Source organism: Patella vulgata, chromosome 5 (assembly GCF_932274485.2).
Source record: "Patella vulgata chromosome 5, xgPatVulg1.2, whole genome shotgun sequence".
NCBI classification, from domain to species: Eukaryota; Metazoa; Mollusca; class Gastropoda; family Patellidae; genus Patella; species Patella vulgata.
In genome coordinates, this window is record NC_065883.2 from 55,801,901 (window position 1) to 55,826,368 (window position 24,468).

The window sequence follows — 24,468 nt, forward strand, 5'->3', positions numbered from 1 at the left end:
ATATAAATAAATGAACAGAAATTAGTTGGATAGACCGCGTGGATAGTCGTGCATCCCCCATCTTGAACATTGAATTATTTTTTTAAAGAACATAGCGAATGAATAAACCAACAGGGATAAAAAAAAATGGCGGGCATATGTCATAGATCCCAAGAACATCTCGGCCAACACAGGGTTCGAACCAAGGACCTCCTGATTACTGAGCCACCGTGGGTCCGGAACTGCTACTTTATGTTATAGTATATTATTGCATAAAGTGGATAAGAAAAGCATTCCTGTTCAAGTGATTACAATCATTATTATCATATTAGAAAAGGGTGAATATAGAAAGCGACTGTTTTATAGCTAACACACATTTCAACACCATAACCGTATTTTTGTTCTGAGTGCATAAACGAACGTGCAGAAAATGCTTTAACAGCTCGCTTGAACGAATCTGATAAAGAAATTGCCTAGACAAACTGACTATGTTAAAGAATCCCCTTGGTAGATTAGTTTTCATAACTACCAGCATCAGATTTTCTCTAGCTCTCTCGTTTCGCCATTATCATTTTTTGAAATCTTGCTCGTATGTCTTAAGAAAACGGAAGAAAAGGTGAGACGTGTTTTTGATATGTTTCACCCTGTGAATCGCGACTATTACATCATTCCAGTCATGTCCCAAGCTGCGAGTCTTCTATTTTTGTCTAATGGCAGTTTGGGGCAATGTGTCGGCTGCTTGTGTTACTACACGTGCAGTTTTCAATCATCACGTTTCGAATCACACCTATTACTTGAACATGCACACAAAATACATGTGCATAGTATTAACATGTGTCATAAACCTATTCTGTCAAATCCTGGAGATTCACGCAGTGTCGGATTTAGATGAAGAGAGGCCCTATGCTATTCCACCCACAAGAATAGAGGAAGATGAAAATATATATGTTTTAAACACAAATAAGCAAAGCTGTTGACAATGACGAATGTTTAAGGCTACCGTACGTGTAAGAAAGACTTATGAAAGTGTGGAAAATCTTATACCCCTTGGTATCTTGGGGCCCCAGGCAAATCCGACTGGCCACCATTAAACATTATAAAGCTACCAGGATCTCGGATCTCTATAGATACATCTGAATAGTTCTACCGGTGACACAGAAAGAAAATGAACCTTTAAACCACCTCAACAATATCAGTTTGATATAATACCATTAGACAGATACAATCAAAGGATAATCATTACCAGGCAAAAATCAAAAATGTATAAGCTGTTTTATACGAACTTATTGTCAAGATTTGTGATAAATTGTTCTACATAGAACATGTTCCTGGTTTTAAAAAAATGTGCCATTTTATGTTAGCTACTGTGAATCACGCAAGTCATCGCTAAAAAATTATATCTTATAGATCAGTACACATGTACCGGTATATGCACTTGTAGATCAATAAAATGCGTATTGGTTGTTCTCGGAAGAGTAAGCATACCCCGCCTCGTGCACCTGGCTTGATATTGTAGGAGAGAAGCAAAACACATTTTACTATTTATAATTTTAACTCATTCAAGTATCACGTCCTCAATAGGCCAGTTGGAGCAGAATAGTAAGACGATAAACCCCATTTCATTCATCCATTCATTTTAATATCTAACACTTACTAACAGTATATTTATTATAGGTTGTCCAATCCGAGAAGAAAGCCAAAATACCTTTCTGACTGGATTGATAATGACTTTTCGGTAGCAATATATTAATTCATTTCAAAGCAGAAAACAAATGGTTATGGTTGACGGAAGTAATTACAGACGCCTGTTCGAGAATAGATGGCGCATTACCAGACATCATACAATCAACATGGCACATGCGCAACATTAGAATTTTATCATTTCTATCGGGTAATTTAGTTTTACATTTCTACGCCAATCTGTCCACGACATATCTTGTTGCCAATTACCCCTTAGACAGACTTCATTATAGGCTTTATTATGTTCGAAATATAATACATAAAAGTTCTGAACACGAAATTGATGTGCCAAAGATGGCATTCAGATAATCAGTTGTAAGTCCAATCTTGAACGCACGTGGTATAGATATACATCGGTTCATATGTATGATAAGAAGATATATAGATAAAATGTGTTATTCAAATTTAACGATTTTTTGTAGATCAATATTTGTCGTTTCATTAAATACTTCATAACTAATACTTATCACCCGTATATAACGTCTTATAAACTAATCAACCAGAAAGAGGCCAACATATTGGATAAATAAATAATAATGTAACATTTCTCTTTTAATGATTCTGCTGCATGAAAGAGTAATTGGGTTTAACGTCCATTCAGAGTAAGATTAAAAGGTGAGGGGGTGACTGGGCTGCAGCCAGGGCCCCCAATATTAAACTTTAATTAAAGGGGTCCCACAATTAGTTCTAAAAAATGATTTATTTATAATTTTATTTATTATGTAGTATACCAAATAAATCCATCTACCATAATACTGGTAGACATACAAATTGCATTTGTGTGAGTTTGACGGACAATGACCAGAATGTGCCCCCTTTTACTGTTGATGCAAGGGTCCCAGTGACATTTTAGCAAGGGGTCCCATGCAAGCTAAATCAGACCGGCGTCCACTTTACACAAATAAGCATTTCGGGCCAAACATCTGGACAAAATCGCCCAATACAAATCAGCAAAATTTAATTCAACAATCTTATTCGAAAAGTAGGTCTAGTGGTTTAATGCGTGTTATTGAGTCAAATGGCGTGGTTTCGATTCTCTGCTTGTACGTGACAAGGAGTATTGTCGCCTGTCCAACCTCGTGGGTTTTCTCCGGGTCCTTCGGTTTACTTCCACTGCTAAAGACCACTACGCGCAAGCAAATTGAAATAAAATTGAACCATATGTTATTCCCGAAATGAGCTAGTTTGTGTCCAGTGGGCTTTAAACCTCATCCCTCATGCATATTCTGCATGTGTGTTTGAACGAAGCGATTCCGGATACCTTTCAAAATTATACAGTCGCATTCCCTAGTCTTCTCTATAATACATGTAGAAATATAAAATGCTAAAATAAAACCCGAGAAAAAATAATACAAGAATCCTGACATAAAAATTACTGAATAAAGGAATTCTGATTCCGATACTGAATGAGTAAACACACCATTAGTTTTTATGCCGTTTGTGCTCATGTTGAAGTTCGGTATTCTAACATTTTCCATATCATGTTTTTCTTTTCATGTATTAAACCTCGCAGAGCCAACCACTTGATATTGTATTCCTTTAGACAAAACAGAAGCCGTTCAAATTCATTTATTAGCTGTAATAATCACGTTTCTAAAAGAAAATCTAGTAATATCTTAGAAATCATTTCGTTGGCTTTGAAAGTGGGTAGTGTTACACGCTTGGTAAATTGTATCAATAAGTAATCGGATGCTTGTTATGTTTCTTAATAGACAGCCTAAGCCACACTTCTCAATCCTACTGTTGAAAGACTTGAGGTAAGGGTGTGGGTGTGTGTGTGTGTGTGTTGGGGGGGGGGGGGATTCTTTCGGTTTCCAAATTCAAGTCTACCCGTCCAACGGTCTGTACGGCACGGTTTTCATGTGACTTGTTTGTATTTATGAAATTTGATCCAAAAATGCAGATAAAGTTTTAGTTTCGTCACAGTTGAACTATATGGCGTACAGGAATTACGATGATGGTTTCCCTGCTGGTCTTATTATATAGAGAATCTCCTCCTCCTCTTTTTTGATGTCAAAAAATATCAACACATGTCCATAAAGTAAAAAAAACGAGGCTCTGCCGAGTTTTTTGATATCAAAAAAGAGGAGTAGGAGATTTTATTTATCACCAAACCCCTTCTTACATGCACAAATCAATAAATATAATTCTTTGCTATAGATTTCACTTTTACTGAACTTGATTACATTACGGCGTAGTGATACATCATTTTTTGACAGCAATTCAACCATTGCAAAGTCCTTTATACTGACCCAGTGTTTCCATCAAGGCCAATTAAATAAAAATAGTTACTTTTTAATAAGAAAGAAGTTACTTTTAATAAAAAATGAACTGTTCTTTGAAAATAAAAAAAAAGTAGTTCCCTTTTGATTGACCAAACAAATTCACGTCAAGCGATATCTTCTAGGAGATATCGCAGTTGATTATGAAATTTATCACACAAGCGATATCTGCCGTAGAATGTATTTATGAGTGATAAATAACTTTAATTTGTAGTTTACCACGTTTTATAGGTATTATTGGGACCTCTGGTTTCTTGCCATTGCTATAGACCCATAGGCCTACAGACCCTACACGTAGGTGAATCATTAAACTACAATTATACCATATGTTAGTCCCGAAATGACCTAGTTTGTGTCGATTAGACGTTAACACCCCCTCCCCACACACCCCTCTTTCTATCTCTCTATTTTGCCGAAATCTTTCATTGAACTTTATCGATCGATTGTACTTTATGTTTTATTTTCATTAATATAAAAATCCATACACAAAAGATTATTGACTCCAATTGCTACCCCCACCACCCTCTTAAACAGACATATATGATAGAATCAACATTTATTGCGAATTAGCTATAATGATTACAGTTAAATCTAATAGACTGAATATGATACGTGTGGCACGTTTTTACGTGGGGGCAAGTGGGTGTATTTAATGACTTCAAACTGATTTGAGATCTGACAATAACATTCTGAACTGATTAACATTCTTTTTCTATTGAAATATAGTTTCTAATTGTTACAAACATATTTACCCTAGATATAGCCGTCGATATGTTCGATTGTATCATACGCAGAATAAAGCTCTTCCTTAAGACCAATAATTTATACGTATATATATACATCGTGACATCCAATAACAATATTATGAAAGGATAACACATGCGCTGTTTCAAATCAACAAGGGAGTGGGTTTTAACTTAGGGTGATTTTGAGACTAACGTGGTGTAAAGGCGTCACTTGACGAGATTAGTACTTGTAAATAGAGAGACAGAAATGGGGTTTAACGTCCACTGACATGTAAATAGCCCTTAACTGTTGATGTAAAAGGCTGACTAATGCTAATATCACTACAGTTCATGGTAAATAAAAAATGTAAAATGCATTTTCCTCATGCAGCCATCGGAAAATGTCATGTCAGAGTTGGCATTACATAAACGCCTTTTCTAACATTTCATAATTCGAAAACACACCTAAAGTAGATTTAATTATAGAACTACGAGAACGTCGAAACTAATTTATTGTTCAATGTTACGACATACGTACGAAAAAAGACTTCACTTCTCAGTGGTAAAAATAATTGGTAAACAGTGTCGTGAATTACATTTCATAATAATTTAAGAACAGCTCTACCAAAGGGAAAATACAATAATCTTGTCAAATAACCATACACAGATGTGAAATTTTGCGGATTTTCTACTAGAGTATTTGGCTGGAGATCATCTTCAACTTAAAAGATAACCACTATGGAAGACCAAACAGCTCTTTAATCAGTGTTCGTAGTTCTTAATTCATAGTCGGTCAAGCATTATACAATAAGACTGTAATGAAACTTTTACCCCCCCCCCCCCCACACACACACACTAACTTTATAGTATTTAGCGTCATCCAACTGGAATACCCTTTAATTTCACTTAAGTCAGGGTCATCGGGCAATTTGTCTTATTGTATATCTGATTGCTCCATTCTCCCTTATTGTATGCCAGGTTGATTTAGGCTCATGTCGTCATAATGTTCCGGTTCGATGTATTTCGAGAAATGTTTTTTCGGAAATGTTTTTGGAGAAATGTTTTGCAAGATTTATATTTGTATTTGGAAATTTGTTGTTCGAGATTTGTTTTTCGTTGTATGCCCATTATGAAATGTAAATGAAAATTATTTTTTTTGATTTACTAATATATTTTATAAATCTGATATGGCAAATGTCTGATTTGTAAAACAAATATTGATTTTAAGATACAAATGTTAATTTTAGTGTACAAATGTCGAAATACGACAACAAATGAAGAAATAAGAATTAAGGGTTATGAATTAAGAACTAAGAACTAATACCACTAAATAAAGAGCTGTTTGGCCTTCCATAAACCACCAGCCACTTCAAGTCATTCTACAGAAAAGCTCGACACCATGTTCCGAACAGACGTTTTTAATAGATGACATAAAATCGGCGAATTAAAACCATCTCAACAAACAATACATCTGTTCTACATTGTAAAAGTCAACTGCTCACTGTTTACCAGACCTAAAGAACCTCTTCCCTTCAATTACTGCGCTTGTTTTCCTAACTCGTTGCTTGATTGTGTTAGCTAATTAAATAGATGTTAACGGAGCGAAAGAACACATGTGCTCGGGGCTTGCTGTGTTTAATTACAGAAAACCTGTAGTTTTCAATTCATAGCATGTCCTTCTTAAAGAACGCGTTTATGGTGTTCGCATAGTTGATCACTTTGATGTCAAATTGTAGAGGTTTTTCTATTCCACGTAGCAAAATGACAATCTCATAACGGTCGTTTCGTACACTGTAAAAAAGGTATTGAACAAGTTGACAACAAACATCATTTCCATCACTCGGCGACACACCATGAATTCGTATTTAACTTCCAACTGAAGTCTCAAATAGCTCACACTTCATGTGGTATGTTTGTATCATCAATTGATTTTCCGTGTCCATAAAGTGATGGATGTCAAATTATGTTTATCAGATCGAATTGTAATACATGTATTGTGTTGAGTGTAACATACACTAACCTACATATGTCATCCATGTGACACGGTGGCACATTGATAAACATCATTGTTATATCCCATAACAATCAATTGATTTATTGTGATAGCGGTAAATTAGTAATCGCCTCAAATCTTTATCCTGCAATAATAAAGTTGCCAAAGTGCATTACCATTCCACGACCCAGGTACACATGCTTTGCAGTTCCGCAGACGTTACCTCGGCAAGTGGAAATATGACTTAAAACAAGTTCCGACTCCCGTCTAGAACAACCCCGTGGTTTCCAGCGAGTTTCGTCGAGTTGCGGTCATGAACAGCGGATTTCGGTCACAAACTGTCTGCGAGAACAGACCTCGCACAGTAGTGCCAACACCACGGGGTTGGGGTCGAGATCGTCTATCATTTGTAGGCCTACTTGAAAACGATAAAAAAAAACATTTGTCAAAACGTCGTACGATATGTGTACAGACAACCCCTTTTTTCCATAGAGATTGTGTTGTTGTTTTTTTTATATTGAAAGCGACAAACAAATGAGATATCAATACTAGACCTTATCAACAGCGCAAGAGGAAGACCTATCGACCTCCAGTCACAAATCCACAAATGCGAGGAGACTTCGACCATCAAAACCTTTTACCACACCAACACAGATAATACGCGAGACCAAAATATTCAACGTAACATTTTAATCAAATTCCGGGATATAAACTACATCAAGCGAGGAAACGAAATAAAGAAACTTGGTGAAAGTTATATAATGCCATGTTTTAAAAGAAATGTAATCAGTTTTCATTGGAGAAAACTGACGATATTGGACATTAATGTAGCAGGAATGGGTGTCATTATTCCTGCTCACTATCAAAATCTACAAGTGTGAAATTATTTCAGTTACGTGTTTGGAATAATCTCGTCGTGAGTGGTGTAATATATACTAATAATTAATATTATCCTTTCCTAAAATGAGTGATTTTCAGTCTCTGTTTGCGTTCAGTCTTTGGAAGTAAAAGTAATCATCGATTAATCAGGAAGTAAAGCTTAATAAAATTAAGCAATTGTATGTGGAATTTCTTAGCCATTTTGCTTAAAGTGTTAATAATAAATGTTTGTTGAGGTGATGGAGGGGGGGGGATATTTTTAAAAAAAATAAAATAGGAAAAAAAGTCGGACGTAATTATTTAAAGGCGCATTAACGCTTTTTAGGTCTTTAGGTAGTAAATTATTTCTAGGTAAGAGTGGTAATACCTTTTTGAGGTGAAGCGAAAGCTAATATAAGACAATTTGCTGACTCATCGGCACAAACAATATGATAAACAATATTAAAAATGTCTAAATGCGATGATCTAGCCTCTTTGGCACATGTGTTGTGCATGGAAATACCGTAACAATAGTAGTAGTACATTTCTACTAAATGTGTTTCTGGTATGTCTATAGAAAATATACATTAGTAAAAAGCAGACGCGTTACTCCAGCATATAGGTCAAGGGTGCAAACATGATTTTAAAATAGATCAAAATAAATCTTATTGGATTGTTCGTGGGATTATGGCAAAAAATCTGTTAATATTGATAAAACATAAAGCACAATCAATCAGTAGTCAAAATATAAAGTTCAAACGGACGAAACGGTGACCTTGACACGTGATAAAATACCCATATTGCAAAGTGGTGCGCGGTGTTCCCGAAATAAGCAAAAGAGAGAGAGATATGGGGTTTAACGTCCACTCGACACAGACTAGGTCATTTCGGGACTAACATTTGGTTTAATTTTATTTCAATAATTCGCTTGCGCGTAGGGTCTTTAGCAGTGGGAGGAAACCGGAGGACCCGGAGAAAACCCACGAGGTTGGACAGGCAACCCTACTCCTTGTCACGTACAACCGGGGATTCGAAACCACGCAAGTTGACTCAATGACAGGCCTTATGATACAGCGCACGCACGTGCTAACCTTTCGGCTACCCCCCCCCCCCCCCTGAAATAAGCAAACCCACCATTGCCTTTGTTGAGGTTGCATTACCACTGTGCGGCATGTGATATTATCAAGCAAAAATTGAAAAGGGAACTAGTATTCTGAATTAGGTCAATGTATAGTTTCAGTAGAGTGTATGGTTGGGGTCTTGAAGAATATTAAAAGCGTACAACTGTAATTGACTAAGTTTCAAGATGTTATCTGTGGATACATAATACGGCATCCACGCGTCAACGCCAGTTAAAATAAACCTTGAAACAAACTGATTGCCAATCAAAGAAGTTCTTTGTTTCGTTTAGTATAGGAGTGTTAGGTTTGTAAATATTAAGTGACGATCAAGTTTAGAACATAAAGCGAACTAACATCCTCCAACGTTTATGTGAAGGTTTTTTAAAAATGCAGATGTGCTGTAACACAGAACATTGGATTGTCAATGATGCCGATGTTTTTTGGGGTGATAATGCGCATTTTAATGCCGGCGCTATCTGGGATGTTTCGTTTAGTTATAGTAGTGTTAGGTTTGTAAATATTGAAGATACATTATGTAAGAGCTTTTGGTTTTAAATGTTATATAAATCATTATTTAGACGTGTAGTAACATGACACGCCTATAATCAACTCTCTAGACTGTCGGAAGACCGAGATTTAAATGGATTTAAACATCCGAGAGATTTAAAAATTTAATAATAAAATGGACAATCGAGGCTACGATAATGAACAATCTACCTGCATTCTTCAACACAGAATCAACCTATATATATAGTATTTTTTATAGCGGCGGACTAGTGCAAACGCAGACTAGTGGACCCTTCTCCCTTCAACACCGCCCCCCCCCCCCCTCATTTTTATGACGTCCGATTTAACATTTAATCATCATATACCCTAAAATAAACCACGTATTTCACAATCAAGGCGTGGGATGATTTTCGAAATCAATAATTCGCTTACATATTACAATCGTAAAAACGTTCAACAGACTTTTGGAATACGAAACTTTAAATTTATAGCATTTTAGTGCAACTATAGGTAAGCATGCTGTAGGTCGAACACGGCCCTTTTAAGTAATTGATGGGACGGAGCATTTTAGAAAAAAAAAATTACAGCTGACCTGAAAGATTTCATGATTACGGTCCCTCTTAAAGGACTGCTGTAAGCTAGAAATAGATGTGTATTTTGTTTAGCAACTATATACCTCCAGCTCTCACAATTCTTGTTTAACATTTGATGGAAATGAGATCAGCAGATGTTCTGGTGGTGAAAAAAAAGAGTGAAAATCTTTCCTTAATCAAGAAAAACAACTTTTGAAGCCCCTTGCTTAATTGACCATCTAAATATCTACACAATTTCCACTGTATTGTAGTTAAGAGATATCCTATAGGATTCATAAATGTCATTTCTCAAAATTGTGTTTTGGTTCGTCAAACAGAAAATTAAAACCGGTTACGATTTCAAACGTATATAAAATAAAAATAATTCCTAAACAAGTTTTGTTTAAATTCCTGTATCGTCTGAGATAGGTTGTTTTATAACACATGAAACATTGTATTGAGACTCTATTATAAGACATTGATTATTGATTATGCAAAGATAAAAGAAAATAGGGGGTGGATTTATATTGTACTCTTTTATGCATTTCTATAAGAAAAGACAAAGCTTACGGTTGATAGACCATGTGAAAGAAGCATTAGGGATACTGATAATTATGTCCGACGATGTGATCGTAGCGATGTTGTAAGATTCGTAAAGAACTATTTTTTTATATCTTTGTTTTAAATCGACAAAAGAACGACACAATAAGAGAATTGTCTTTTGAAATTACAACTATTTATGTGCGGGGGTAGAATGGGGGAGGGGGGACAAACTGCTGGAAATTGAGAAATATTCAATGTAAAAAGTGAATTAATAAAAAGTTTTAAAGGTAATCAGAATGTTTACAAAGTATTGAGTTTAACAGTATTGACCTTTGAATTAACTTCCAGCTTGCGCAAGAATTGTATGAAATAAAACATTTATCAAATGACCTTTTCCAAACTATCCTGTTGGTCGTTAAATTATACAAAATAACAAACAATACATAAACAGTTTAATTATTTTTATCATGACTATTCATTATTTTTTTTTTTTTTTTTGTTTGTCTATTTTTGTTTCAGGGCCCGAGTTTCACAAGACCAAAATCCCAACCCATTATAAGTAGTTTAACATCCACGCTTAAAATAACGTGATGATCTTAAGTGCAAATTGTCATAAACTGCACGGAGGTTTAACCCCACAGGATGCAAGCAGAAAAATCGATTACAAGTTATTCAATGTAATAAGAAAGAATAGTGTTTAACAATTTTTAAAAGTACGAAGTTTAGCACGATCATTGTTCTAAACAATCAAAGACATTTTAACAATAAGCATTGCTGTTTTTGACAATGAAACATATTTAAGCAAGTCATTATTGTTCGAAACAATGAAATAATTTTTAAAATAGTATATTTGTATAATCTTTATAATATACATGAATTAATTCCGCGGTTTATACCGCCACCCTTGAAATTGGGAAACTTTTTTTCCTTTTTTTTCACCCCTGGAAAAAAAATCAACGATCGTGAGGATGTAGGGAAAACTAAGTTTCAGAATGAGGTGTTTATTTCACATCAATTATAGTATTTAACCCTTCCTCGTCTATTAACCGTACTTTACTGTTTTGGAATGTTATCCAGGTGGAGTTGGGGCAATTATCGAAGCAATATATGGCTTATGTTCTGATGTGCAGCTAAATTAGTAGCAGGGTGAAATACCAAGTGCGTTGAGGTATACACACACATGAAGTGTGCTTTTTTTTAAAATATACATGTAGTTACATTGTAAATTTTGTAACCGAAAAAGACAAACAAGTATATGAAAGGCAACGACATAAGATTCACAGTGTTCCATGGTATACGAAGTCTTGTTCATTATTCTAATAATTGCGGTTCTAGTGTTTATCAACAATTAGTATGTTAACTAACTTTAAGAACGTCTGTAGTATGTGCTTACAGATTGTCTCAAAATTCATTGTTTGAAATATTAGAAGAAAGACAGCGTGTGGGTTCCAACGTCTAACCTACTTGACAAAACAGAAAATTAAACAAAGTTTTCAATTGAAAAATCTATTTTCGATGATTCTATTTTCATAAAGGCTATAGAAAACGACGCTCAACCTGAAATCAAACACACTAATGAATTAAGACATGGCGCTTTCGCGGTAAAACAATGTGTTTTCTTAGTTGTCAGTAGTGCACCTCCACACTCCTTCATCAGCTCAGTCGGTTCCGAAAAGTAGGACTGGCGTCGTTCGGTGGCAATAGGAATAAACAGATTTTACAATATACTATTAAAATCTATTCCAAAGTTCAAATTCTGTAAAATTAATTTCATTCTCCGATTCTTTTTTTATTTAACGTTTGTTGTTACTCCCTATCGGTTTTTCCCCGAAAGGTTCGTTCCGATGAACTATATTCAAAACAATTTAATTTTCTAAAAGTTTAATTTGAATAGCTGAGAAAATCTGAAATAAGTACCGTATGTATTTTTTATTTAAAGAGACTTGTTAATGGTTATAGTGTTTTAATAAATATTTCAATAAATTTGATGTAATGGCAGTCGTGGTATTCTTCAGGGCACCAAATCTTTAATATTTTAGTAAGCAGTTAATCACCGTATCACGTATTTGAAGGCTTCTATTCTATATAAGTGGTTTAGCTATGTGGGAGTATGTATATATATATATATATATATATATATATATATATATATATGGCCAATCAGTGGGAGTTGTTTATTCTTACCTATTATAGCTAAACCACTTATATAGAATAGAAGCCTTCAAACGACTGAATTAAAATAAAAAGAAAGACGAGCCAATTGTTTATCGAAAGGGCGATGGACGAAGCTTAAACGTTAAGGTAGCCAAGTCTCTAACCCAGTATCACCCAAAGGCTTATAATTTGTCATTTTAAATCAACATTGATGTTGGGATCTTACCAGGAAAAGATGGCTTCTAATAGCCAATATTTAAGACAAAATAAACATTTTACCATTAGTACACGAATCGTGTACCATAATGCGTTTCAGTGTTATTTGTAACAAGGGAATCGAAGAACGGGGTTAGACATATTTCATAAGTCATGTCAAACGGTGAGGTGACGTAATATTCAAATCTGGAGAGCATGTGCAAATATACTATTCGTGTAGACTGGAATAACCAGATGCTAGAGGTTGCCATGTTCGCCGAACATAACTGATTTGAAATTAGAGTAAAAATGGGAACGATTGAACGTAAATCGGTTTATATACATTCATATAGATTCTTATATGAATTGCGAGCCATTTGTGTCAATTTCTAGATCCCAAATATTCTCGATTCAGTTACTTTAATTTACCGTATAGCTAAAGCGGGCCTAACAATGATATTTTGTCGGACAAAAAGGGTAAATATTGGAAACATATCAGCAGACGACCGGTTTGTCAAACAATTGAATCGCAAAGATTTTTGTAAAAGTTTTCGATACAATATCTGTAACGTCTCGTTACTTAATATTTTGACTAATTAAACATACATTATGCAAGAGCTAAATCTGCCTACAGCGGGTCTTTCTTCAGGCCTGAAATGTTTTCTAAATTAATAATTAGACATTAATGAACTTATCCAGGCCATAATCATCTCTCGGTGGCATCGGATTTCTCCGATATTAAATAGATTAGAACAGTTCAGCCAGGGAGGAGCGAGACTTAGCGTCGAACAACCAGTACGGTGGTTGAAATTATTGCACACGTCTTGTCAAACCTTCAAAGGTTAATATCTTCGCTCGCAATAGAGTAAATTGAATGAAATTTTCAAATTATTCATTTTATATTATCTATTTTCGAACTATTATAGCGAGAATGGATAGCTCTTTAATTTGACGATGGGAATGGAGTCATACAATTGTGTAATTTTATTATAATACATATAGGTGATGTTTATCATAATGTTAACATGAACGCTCACCTGATTTGTAACTGCTTGTAAAAGCCCGGAAGAGTTAAGTATTGAAAATATAAGAGATTCTTCTATGACGTAAATGAAATATTCCTTCTTTCAAAAACAGTTATTGTACATGTCCCTTGACAGACATAAAAACATACTATAGTATAACAATAATGGCACTGAACCGTCGCCTGTCGATATTCTACAGATGATATGAAAGAAACGCATAAAATATGTATTACGTATCATTGGAATCTCGATATTATACCCTGAGGGAATAATGGCAGCGGAAGATGTGTATCGTTAAAACGGCAAAAATTAATGTGTTTTCATCATTTAATAATAAATCGTATGATTGAGATTAATTGCGGTACCATTCGGGGCAACTTGGGAAGACACATTATATCTATAATATTTGTTTCAATTGACCGTCATGCTATCGTGGATATCACTCTTTGATAAGTTCTTAACCATTAAAACAATGGCATAAGTTTGTTTCTCGTATCCTCATAATTGTAAATACTGTTTTATACAATTCTGTATATAGATAAATGTCAGATGATTATATTTAGGATGTCATACTTTCAATGAGTCTCCAGTGAATTAAATAGGTTTTAACGACCAAGTTTTCTGCGTGGATTGGGCAAATAAAGACGGGTATACGCTATATAGTACTATGGGGGAATTTTTACACGGAAAGTGGCGCTAGGGCCTATTTCCAACTTCCAAGGTTCTTTTACGTGCATACCAATGTGTACAAGGGGCCTCGGATTTCAGTCCCATCCGAACGACTACGATCTACTTAATTAAATAGTAAGTGACCAGTAACAAAGACAACCATGGTTCAGGGCTGGCATGATATATTTCAGGAACAGACATATATTCGATGGGAGATCTTAAAATAAATATGATTGTTCAAAACAGTATATTTCCAGTCGAATCGGCATACGATTCAAAAGAAAGGCAATAAATTTCTTATGAATACATAAGATACCGGAAGTGCATATAGATTAAAAACTTTAAGATGCAAAACTATAAAACTTTCGCCTAACAGTATGATAATAAACAGAAATCAGAATTTTAAAACTAGTCCGGGTAAATTCGAGATGATTTTGATATGTATACAAAATTTTTTCCGATATTTTACTTACATTTTTTATGCATTCTACCCGACAGCGACTGAGGGTTACTATTGACGTTCTGCCACCTGCTGCTGTACTCCCTATTGTCCAAAACAATACTGAAATCTGTACAAAATACCCGTACTTCATCCTCATGGTATATGATATTTTTCTAATTATCTGTTTATTTAATCACAATAATCCATTAATCCATAGATAAGAATCAAAGTTTCATTACTCGATTGATTGGCCTGTGTATGTTTTCTTTTCCCCTCTCTTATGTCAAATTCGATCGTTTGCTTTTATCATTGCAGGCGACTGCTGTAACAGACACTCGTAAATTATAACACCACTTAATTCCTGTAAATTGCCCAGTGTAATAACACTTAAAGTCCTAATTGACAACCGCTCAGTATTGTTTGTGAATGAGCTTTGCCGAACTTGTCGAACTGGTTATTCACTCCTCCCCGAAATCAATAATCGAGATCCATCCTACAACTAGAGCGATACTCTCGAGTGTATAACTTTCCGTTCTGAACTAAAGACTGTAGATATATATAAACATGGGAGAAAATAACTTGTCGAGAAAACTTTGTCAGGTACTGCTAAGGAGGGTTTCACGCTGGTATGGAAATTCTAACTGAACAGAACTAATTTCCACAACTTCCCTTTTACAACTTTTCTACAAGTATTGGCAGTGACAAGCTTGGTCGTTGATGTGTATCCAAGCTTGTTATTGACACGGTATGGCTTTCAATCTGACTACCACTCAAGCTCGAGAAGCGAACGTGCGCTTCGTGAATTGTCTGGCAGTTGATTGGACCAAGTCTGTCAGCTTTGGTGTCACTCAAAATCTACGCCAGCCACCCAAGTAATCCCATAGGATGGAAAAAGTGGTCGATTGTTGATTTTCAATCAGTTGAGTTCGATCTGTGACATTCTGAAAATAAAAACAATAGCATGAAGAAATCATTAAGAATGACAATCAATATGTCAGTTAGTACAAATACGAGGTGAAATATCTCAAATATTTGCTGTGCAATAAAACATTTAAAAATGGAAAACACAAGTGTTGTTTCATGCGAAGGCGAATGTTCATTAGGTTTAAGTGATTTTGTTGAGGAGAGAGAAATCTGGTTCGATAGGTACAAACTAAGCGACCCTTACAACTAATTACGTTCTTATTCATGCATATCTCTTTGAGTAAATAATTATCCTGGACAATAGCCGAGACGGAAAGACTGGCACTGGTCGCATTCCATAAAATAACAATTCAAAATCAATAACAAATGGCTGCAGAGAGAGAGAGAGAGAGAGAGAGAGGTGGGGTTTAACATTAAACTCGACACAAACTAGGTCATTTCGGAACTAACACATGGTCAATTTTTTTCTCAATAATTTGCCTGCGCGTAGGGATCTTTAGCAGTGGGAGGAAACCGGAGGACCTGGAGAAAAACCATCAAGGTTGGACAAGTGACCCTACTCTTTGTCACGCACAACCGGGGAATTGAAACCACGTCAGCTGACTGACTAAATGACAAATGGTTGCATGCGGTGCTATGCTATTGAATTCAATTGAATTCTGCGTAGCGCGACAAAATGTATTTTCTAATGATCGCATTAAACAAAATGGAGTAACGGTAACGCTTTGGATATTTATTTTTTTGGTGGGTGCGTGTGTGTGTGTGTGGGGGGGGGGTGTCTTCAGTTGTCTCCCAACTGCTGAAAGATGAAAGTTTATATAGGTCAGAATTGTTTGATTATTAGTCTGTTACTTGGCTTATTAATAGGTAATTTACAGACCAACAAGTGCATATTTAGATTCCAAAATCGCACACCGTCCTAGTCGGTCTCCAGATAAGTGCACCCGGTCTCAAAATCATGCATCGGTGACTAAATGAATTAATTAGATAGACAAACACTGGCAAAATAGAAGGGAAATGAAGATATCTGTATATACGTTTGATTGTATTGACTGGATATCACAATACGCGCCAGCTTTTTCAAAGCTCAAATTAGTAAAAACTGTTTTGCGTTCAGTATTGAAACAGGAACTCCTCAATGAACTATTCACTCTTGCGTGTGAGCTTGACCTGACGGACACTATCGATCCTGGCAAACTTGACTAAGCACGGACGCTTGATGAAAATATAAGGACATGGTCATATCTTTGTTAATTTATGTATATATTCACCACAACAATATATCGAAGATATATATATAATAGGTTCGTGTAAATGATGTAATTGTCACTTTCATAAGTTGTCAAAGATTAACAGTACTTTTCACGTTCTTGTAAAATTCTTAATAAATAACATGAATTCCCATGCGTAGTACTCAATTTTACTCACGTTACTCATGCAAAATCCAGGGAAAGGCATTTCATTGACTATAGATTCAAACTTTTTTCCGGACCCTCTAGAAAGTTCGCATTTGTGGTGCTCGGCTCGTGGCTGGGACACTCGTATAAGGGGCTTGGTCATCAGTTGGTCACATTGTATCTACCCCCCCACCCCACACACACACGCAAAACAAAATCGATATATACGCCCCTGATTGTCACACGTTAAACGCCCTATTGATAAAACGCCAGAATGCAATAAAAATTTGATTTTTGAGTTAACATTATCAAACACTAAAACTCTTTTATTGACAAAATGAAAATAGAAACTATATATTTATCTATTTCAGATTCGAATTTAAACATCTGTTACACGTGTCCTTCGCCAACACAAATAGAGTTTGTCACTTGAATCTAAAGACTGGATCCAAATTAGAATTTTTGACTCAACTCCCCTTTAAGTTAAGAGATGTTTCACTGAAGACAACCGGACGTTTCTGAATCAGAATTCGTTGACAACTTTACTCAGAGTCGTGTTTAATAAAACACGTACCAATTAACAAAATCAGAATTAAAATCTTGATTTCTTTGGCAAACTTAAGACTGTCGGCTAACCCAGAAAACTGCCGGCGACATCTTGCAATACAAAGGTGGAATATTGACTATATGAACTATTTTTACTTGTTTATTATTTTTTGTTTGTAGTAGTATAGTATTTTCTAGGAATAGTGTATGCAAAACACCTACTCTTGCCAGGTCTCATCTATTTTAATACTATCCTAGATATGGTGTCGACCTTTTCTCTTTAGTATTAACAAGTAGTTCAGCATTTTTACTGTATATTTTACATAGACAAATTAATAACTCTCGTTGTACACAAGTTTCCACTTAAGAAAAAATGGTGGCAATCATATTGGTATTTAGCTCGCCTGTTTTTCTTGTTATATGTTCGGGTGATTTCCCTGATCGGTGTTAAGTAAGACAAGAGTGCGATATTTTGTCAGAATGTCAGGTATCTTGTAATTTTTAATAAATATATATTTATGTACCTGTTGTTGTATATTTTGACTTGCCAAGAAGTGATGTGTAATGTTTACTTAGACAAATCGCTGCTGTATTCATTCCGAAATATACTTTAACTACGGAAGCTAAGCAGGGCCACTATTATCTAAGTTGAAATTTCAAGTTACTAGGTTGAAATTATAGCAAAAAGACAAAAATATTTTATAAGCATTGTTTCATTGCACACTATGTCCATTAGTTCATTTAAAAATTAAGTGGTCTATACTGCCAAGGAATCGTTTATGTTTAATAATAATTTGAACACCGAACCCCGGTTTTCGTTACATCCAAAAGTCCAGAAATATCTCCTATCGACCCTGCAGGCGTTGCATTTATTGACAAGTAGTGATAGTTGGCATGACGAATGACAATAAAAGCTCAGACTTTCCGCCTGGGAGATACTTTCCATGAAACAAGAACAAAGAAACGACGTGTATGTAGGTTATGCGAATCCCAGTTTTAAAAATAAACAAAAACAAACGTGTTAAGTGCAAAATGTTCCACTGGGATTTTATTTCTAATTTTAAAAACAGGGGAGTATTCGTTTTGTAATAAGACACTGTAATCCACTTGAATTAAGGAAATGTTTTGAAGCATATGTTTTAAACAAACCATCTGTTTCTAGAAATAATTTACACAGAACAGAGAAATCTTTGTTTCCTTTTTGATTTGTAAAACATAATGCTTTATACTGACAATTATTGGCATTTCTATTTAAATCGGAACCTTTTTTCAGAATCCATTGTTCTCATGGAATATACAGTTTTATTGATTATATACCAATGTTCTATTCAAGACAATAATAGCAGCCTTAACTACAGTTGACGACAAAATACGATGCCAACGTGTTTCCAATTACGTAAACTATACCGAATATTGGATTAGAGTCGTTAAACAAATTATATATCTTAACACTTAATGCCTTAGTGGTCTCTTTGATGACTAATTAATTAATATAAAATCTCAAGGAAGCTGTTTGTGATTATTTCTCAGATTTTTACACCGATAATGTAATTAATTATCAATTAATAAATAAATAATTTTGATGAAAAACATCTTTGCGAAATTAAAGTAATTAGAGACGATATTTTGTAAAGCCATATTATCAGCTTATTGTTCATTAAGCTAAGATTAAGCTGTATGTAGTTGTATACAAAGAATAGAGAATTTAAATATAACTCTTGAAATGTCAGAAGTGGCAGTGTCTGCGATATAACTTTTGGTGAAATCGGGCGCTAACCCCTAATGTACTACTGCTACTACTACCCCCCCCCCCCGCCCAAGGTGAATATCTACCGTTTTGTGTGTTCTGTTCTTAATTCAAGAGATGTGATCTGACATCTATGTACGAATATATATATATGTATTTAGATATCACTAAATATATTTGAATGTTCTAATATATTCTACATGTATTCGTATATATTCGTATATATTCTAGTCATGTTTATTTTCTTTCTTTTTGTGGGGGGTTGGATGGCCGAATGGTTAGCGCGCGCTGTATCAAAAGGTCTGTCATTGAGTCAACTGGCGTGGTTTCGAATCCCCGGTTGTACGTGACAAGGAGTAGTGTCGCCTGTCCAACCTCGTGGGTTTTCTCCGGGTCCTCCGGTTTCCCCCCACTGCTAAAGACCCCTACGCGCAAGCGAATTATTGAAATAAATAAAAAATTAAACCATATGTTAGTCCCGAAATGACCTAGTTTGTGTCGAGTGGACGTTAAACCCCATCTCTCTCTCTCTCTCTCTCTCTCTCTCTCTCTCTCTTTCTTTTTGTTGTGAGCGTACTTTACTTTGTAAAGATTGAATTAGGTATTATGTTCGATTTAGACCTCTTTACGCATCGCCTTTGAATCAGTAGTAAACAAGGCAGCGTTTATCTATGTTTATGTATGTTTCTTCTAATGTGATTTTTCTTTCATTTTCTGATTGTTTATTGTTTAGTCATATACAGTTAGTTGAAACTGTTCTAATTTTGCACGTGATGATTTCAAGAGATGACTGGTCATCCAGCACTTAGTATCTTCAATACATCTTGAAAGTGAATTGAAAACATTTTTGTTGTTTGCGTTCAGTGGACGGAATCCCAAATACAATTGGGTATCTGCGTACAGGTGGAAAGAAACGCCATGTGATCTATCTATATCTCCTAAAGGTAAAGTGTATATAGTAAAGAGTATGGGGCCTAGGACGGATCCTTGTGGAACTCCAAAACCCAATTCAGACTTTGATGACCCAACGCCATTGATCATCACCGATTGGAAACGGCCAGAGATTTAGGATTTCATCCATGAGAGGGCATCATCGGTTATTCCTACCCACCTTTCTAGAGTATGCAACAGGAAGTCATGGTCGATCGTATCGAAGGCAGTTGATAAGTCTAATAAAACCAATTTGGCTGCCCCGTCAGAATCAAGATTCTAAAAAATGTCATTTTGGACACATAGTAATGCAGACTCAGTACTATGTCCTTGTTTGTAGACAGATTGGATCACCTCTCCAAGTCCATTCTGCCGCATATTATCTCGTAGTCTTGATGCAACAACTCTTTAAATGACCTTGGAAACATAAGGTAGATTTAATACTGGGCGATAGTTCTTGTAAACATTATGATCTAGCGACGCTTTGTTCAATAGGGGTGTGATCAGTGCCTCCTTTGAACTTGCTGGCATATCACATTGGGACAGTGAATTGTTCACAAAAGTTACGAATAGGGACATTGTTTCCAATATTAAAAACCTCCCTCTGATTAGATGCTGATCTTAATTAGATCGAAAATAGTCTGTTTTTGCTGCTTCAGTTATTTGATACACAATATATATGGAAGCCGACAATAGTTGGATTCTATTTCTTGCCAGGGGTAGCTTTTGTATACAGAAGTCGATGAAGGCAGATCGTCATTAAATTTCGCCATCTCGGTACACCCAAATTGTAGTTCGTCTAATTATAACAATTTCACTGGTCAGCCCCACACAAAATTTGGAGCAGACATGACGATTTCTTGCTCTGTCTGTAGTGAAAAGCATTCAGCCCAACGAAAATGTGGGGAAAAGTTGGCGCAGGGCAAAAAGACCAGAATTAACATTATTTATTAAATGTAATACGGATCATATTTGATGCATAATTCATAAATAAGTTTAATTCACATGATCAGATACGCAGAATAGAAGTCATATTAATTTATTTAGCATTTATGCACTGACGCTACATGTTAATCTATTTCTGAAAGCATATTGATGATAATTTATTTAAATACAGAATTACATGTATACATATTAGGGTAAATGTCACAATATTTAGTAAATATTTAAGTCGTTTCAAATAAAATTACTCCCTTTACGTTGATTTGTATATCTAACCCACAAAATAGTGTTATTTAGACCAATGTTGGCATGCTAAAAGAGATATTACATTTTTTTATATAGTAGTTACAATCAGTGTATATACATACCAGCCAGAGGTGGCATTCAACTTATATTTATGTTTAAATACGTTTGCAGGTGGCACAGAACACGCACTAACAATAAAATGCCAAAATTTTAGATTCACCAGGTACACTTTATTTTGGCAACAAACTTATATAGACGATGTTTGTTATGTAATTAATCATAATGTATATAACTGAGAAATACACAGATAGGATGACGGTTTGAAAGACTAATTAACATATTGTACTATCTAATATAATTTTATAACACAAAGCATATTAAATTTCGTTATAATTGTTTTACCTCGTAGTTACAAACTGAGATGGGTCTGTGATTACTCTTTCTCGAACGGAGGATAAGAGCACCCCCACCCCAACGCCGTACCTCGTGGTTTTCTCCAAGGCCTCCTATGGGTGGCCAGTGCTGTTTGTGTGGGACAGTTGGCTGGTGTAATAGTATAAATTGAGAAATTGGAACTTACTGTGGGATCAAATAAATGAAAATGACGGAAGGATTTTTCAATTACAATTGCATAGTGCTAAATCGCTAACATTTTGGATCTAGAAATTGACACAAATGGGTTGCAACGTATATAATAATGTAATGTGAATGTATATAAACTGATTTACATTCAATCATTTCTGTTTGTACTGCAAATTCTAATCGGTTATATTCGGCGAAATACACAAGAAGTCTCAATCCAATGGCAATCTCTAGCGTCTGGTTATTCCACTCTATACCGATAGTATGTATTGCGCATGCTCTCCAGATAAGAATACGACATGACTTGTGGAATATATCTAGTCTCTTTCTACGAGTCCCTTGTTACAAATGACGCTGAAACGCATTATGGTACACGATTCGTGTACCAATGGTAAAATATTTATTTTGTCTTAATTATTGGATATCAGAAGCCCATCTTTTCCCCGTAAGATCACAACATCAATGTTGATTTAAATTGACAAATAATTAATGTTTTCAATGTCGAAGATTTTGGATGATATTAAGTTAGAGACTTATCTATTTTAAGGGTGAGGCGTTTGCCTCGAGGATACTTTCAACAACTGAGTTTTAAATCTAAAATCTGTCTCTCCAGTTCACCAGTGAGACCAGTTTCGTCGACAACGGGAAAGGAATGAATGGAGTCTTACATAATATTTCGGCTATTTTGAGACTAACTTACTTTGTTTATATGATGACGTACGCGATGCTAATAGGAAGTAGAATTTTGTCAAACACAGGTAGGGATATAGATTGTTCATACATCGCCTCATCGCTATCCTGAACCGAACAATATATTGTCGGCACAAAGCCACAAATCAAGGATTATGTGATACATACATTTTGAATTGAAATGATCCAAGACAGAAAACCACCGACAGAATTAATATTCACAATCTATTCAGAATATATGGATGTAGCTACTTCTCTGTTAGTTAATAACGACGCTTAGGAACACATACAGGTCAGGTTATCAAGGTAATTAATATTGGGGTGAAAATTTATTTCTGTTCCACGGTGGACACTTCAAGTCAAAAACTAATATTAGAAAACAAAATGACTTCCGGTTAATATTTCGAAATTTAATCACATAGTTCATGTACCATACATATATCTATAAATCGGAAAGACCAAGACCTAACCAAGATTTTATTATATGCTGGAGTTTAACACCATTTATGCCACCAAACACCAGTCTATTATAATTATAGCAATTGTTATAGTAACCCCCCCCCCCACCACCACCACCACCACCACCATCCTACACACACATACAAAATAAACAAAACAAAAATATCATATCGTTATTATTAGATTGGACGAATTTGTGAACGTCAAAAATTAACCATTTTTACATTGAAAAACAACAATATTATTTAGACGAATTTGTGAACGTCAAACATTAACCATTTTTATATTGAAAAACAACAATATTATTTAGACGAATTTGTGAACGTCAAACATTAACCATTTTTAGACACAAAAACAAAAATACTATATCGATTCCTTGCTAAAATATTGAAAATCCCTTAAGGAATGGTATAAACTTCCTTGTGTATCGAAATATATTGCATTATGAATCACCAACATAGTATTCCACCTATATACCGTATAATGAAATTACTCACTCAAAGAGACTAACTAAAGAAAGGAAAAGTTCAAAGTAACCTACCTGTTGGCCAACAACATCTCTGGCAATACAAACTCCTCGTCCGATTAATAAACTCCCCACTCTAAACACTACACTATAAACTCCCTTTATATTTACTATCAAATATATACAATAAAGTCCATAGAAAACAAGTTATGGATTCAGTATGTCTTATCTAGTATATCATGTAAGTAGAAAGAATTACGGGTTGCTGCCGCGTGGTTCATGTACACCATGTATATTATAAAGCCCGTATAGTAGACTCGAGAAACAGGAAACTTGAGCTAAGTTCGGCGTTGTTTCCCTCACGTTTGGCAACTGTGGAAATCCACAGCACTGACGTCTGCCTCTTGTGCTATCTACTAGAGATATGTGATGATGGTTAAGTGATATATAAGTAGATAACAAAGAGGCCATGTGGTACTTCAGTGGCAGTAAGGTAGCAAAAAGGGGGGAATATTGGCATTTATAGATGTGCTTTTCGTGCAATAACAACATAATCCCGTTAGCCTCCTTTTGGTTCCAAACTTCGTGAAAAGCAGTCATACAGTTAATCTCTTGGGTAAAAAAATTCGATACTACCACACACACAAAACAATAAACGAGCCAACATTGAGAATGATGTCCCCCGTCGAAATACAAAAAATAAACCAATGACACATATTAATTAATTGCACCTT

At 35.2% G+C, this 24,468-nt stretch overlaps 1 protein-coding gene across 2 annotated transcripts in view; it reads right to left on the bottom strand.

Annotated features, from left to right (window-relative positions):
- Positions 1–24,268, bottom strand: part of LOC126822030 (ephrin type-A receptor 3) — a 60,595-nt gene extending 36,327 nt beyond the window's left edge. Inside the window, exons 1-2 of one of the 2 annotated variants that reach the window (XM_056101228.1) lie at positions 23,810–24,268; positions 14,837–15,746 (exon numbers count right to left, since the gene is read on the bottom strand). In XM_056101228.1, the coding sequence (XP_055957203.1) occupies positions 14,837–14,962 (126 nt within the window). In that variant the 5' untranslated portion in view covers positions 14,963–15,746; positions 23,810–24,268. The remainder of the gene's footprint in view (positions 1–14,836; positions 15,747–23,809) is intronic. The other variant, XM_050550751.2, reaches the window with a different exon arrangement.
- Between the last annotated feature and the right edge of the window lie 200 nt (positions 24,269–24,468).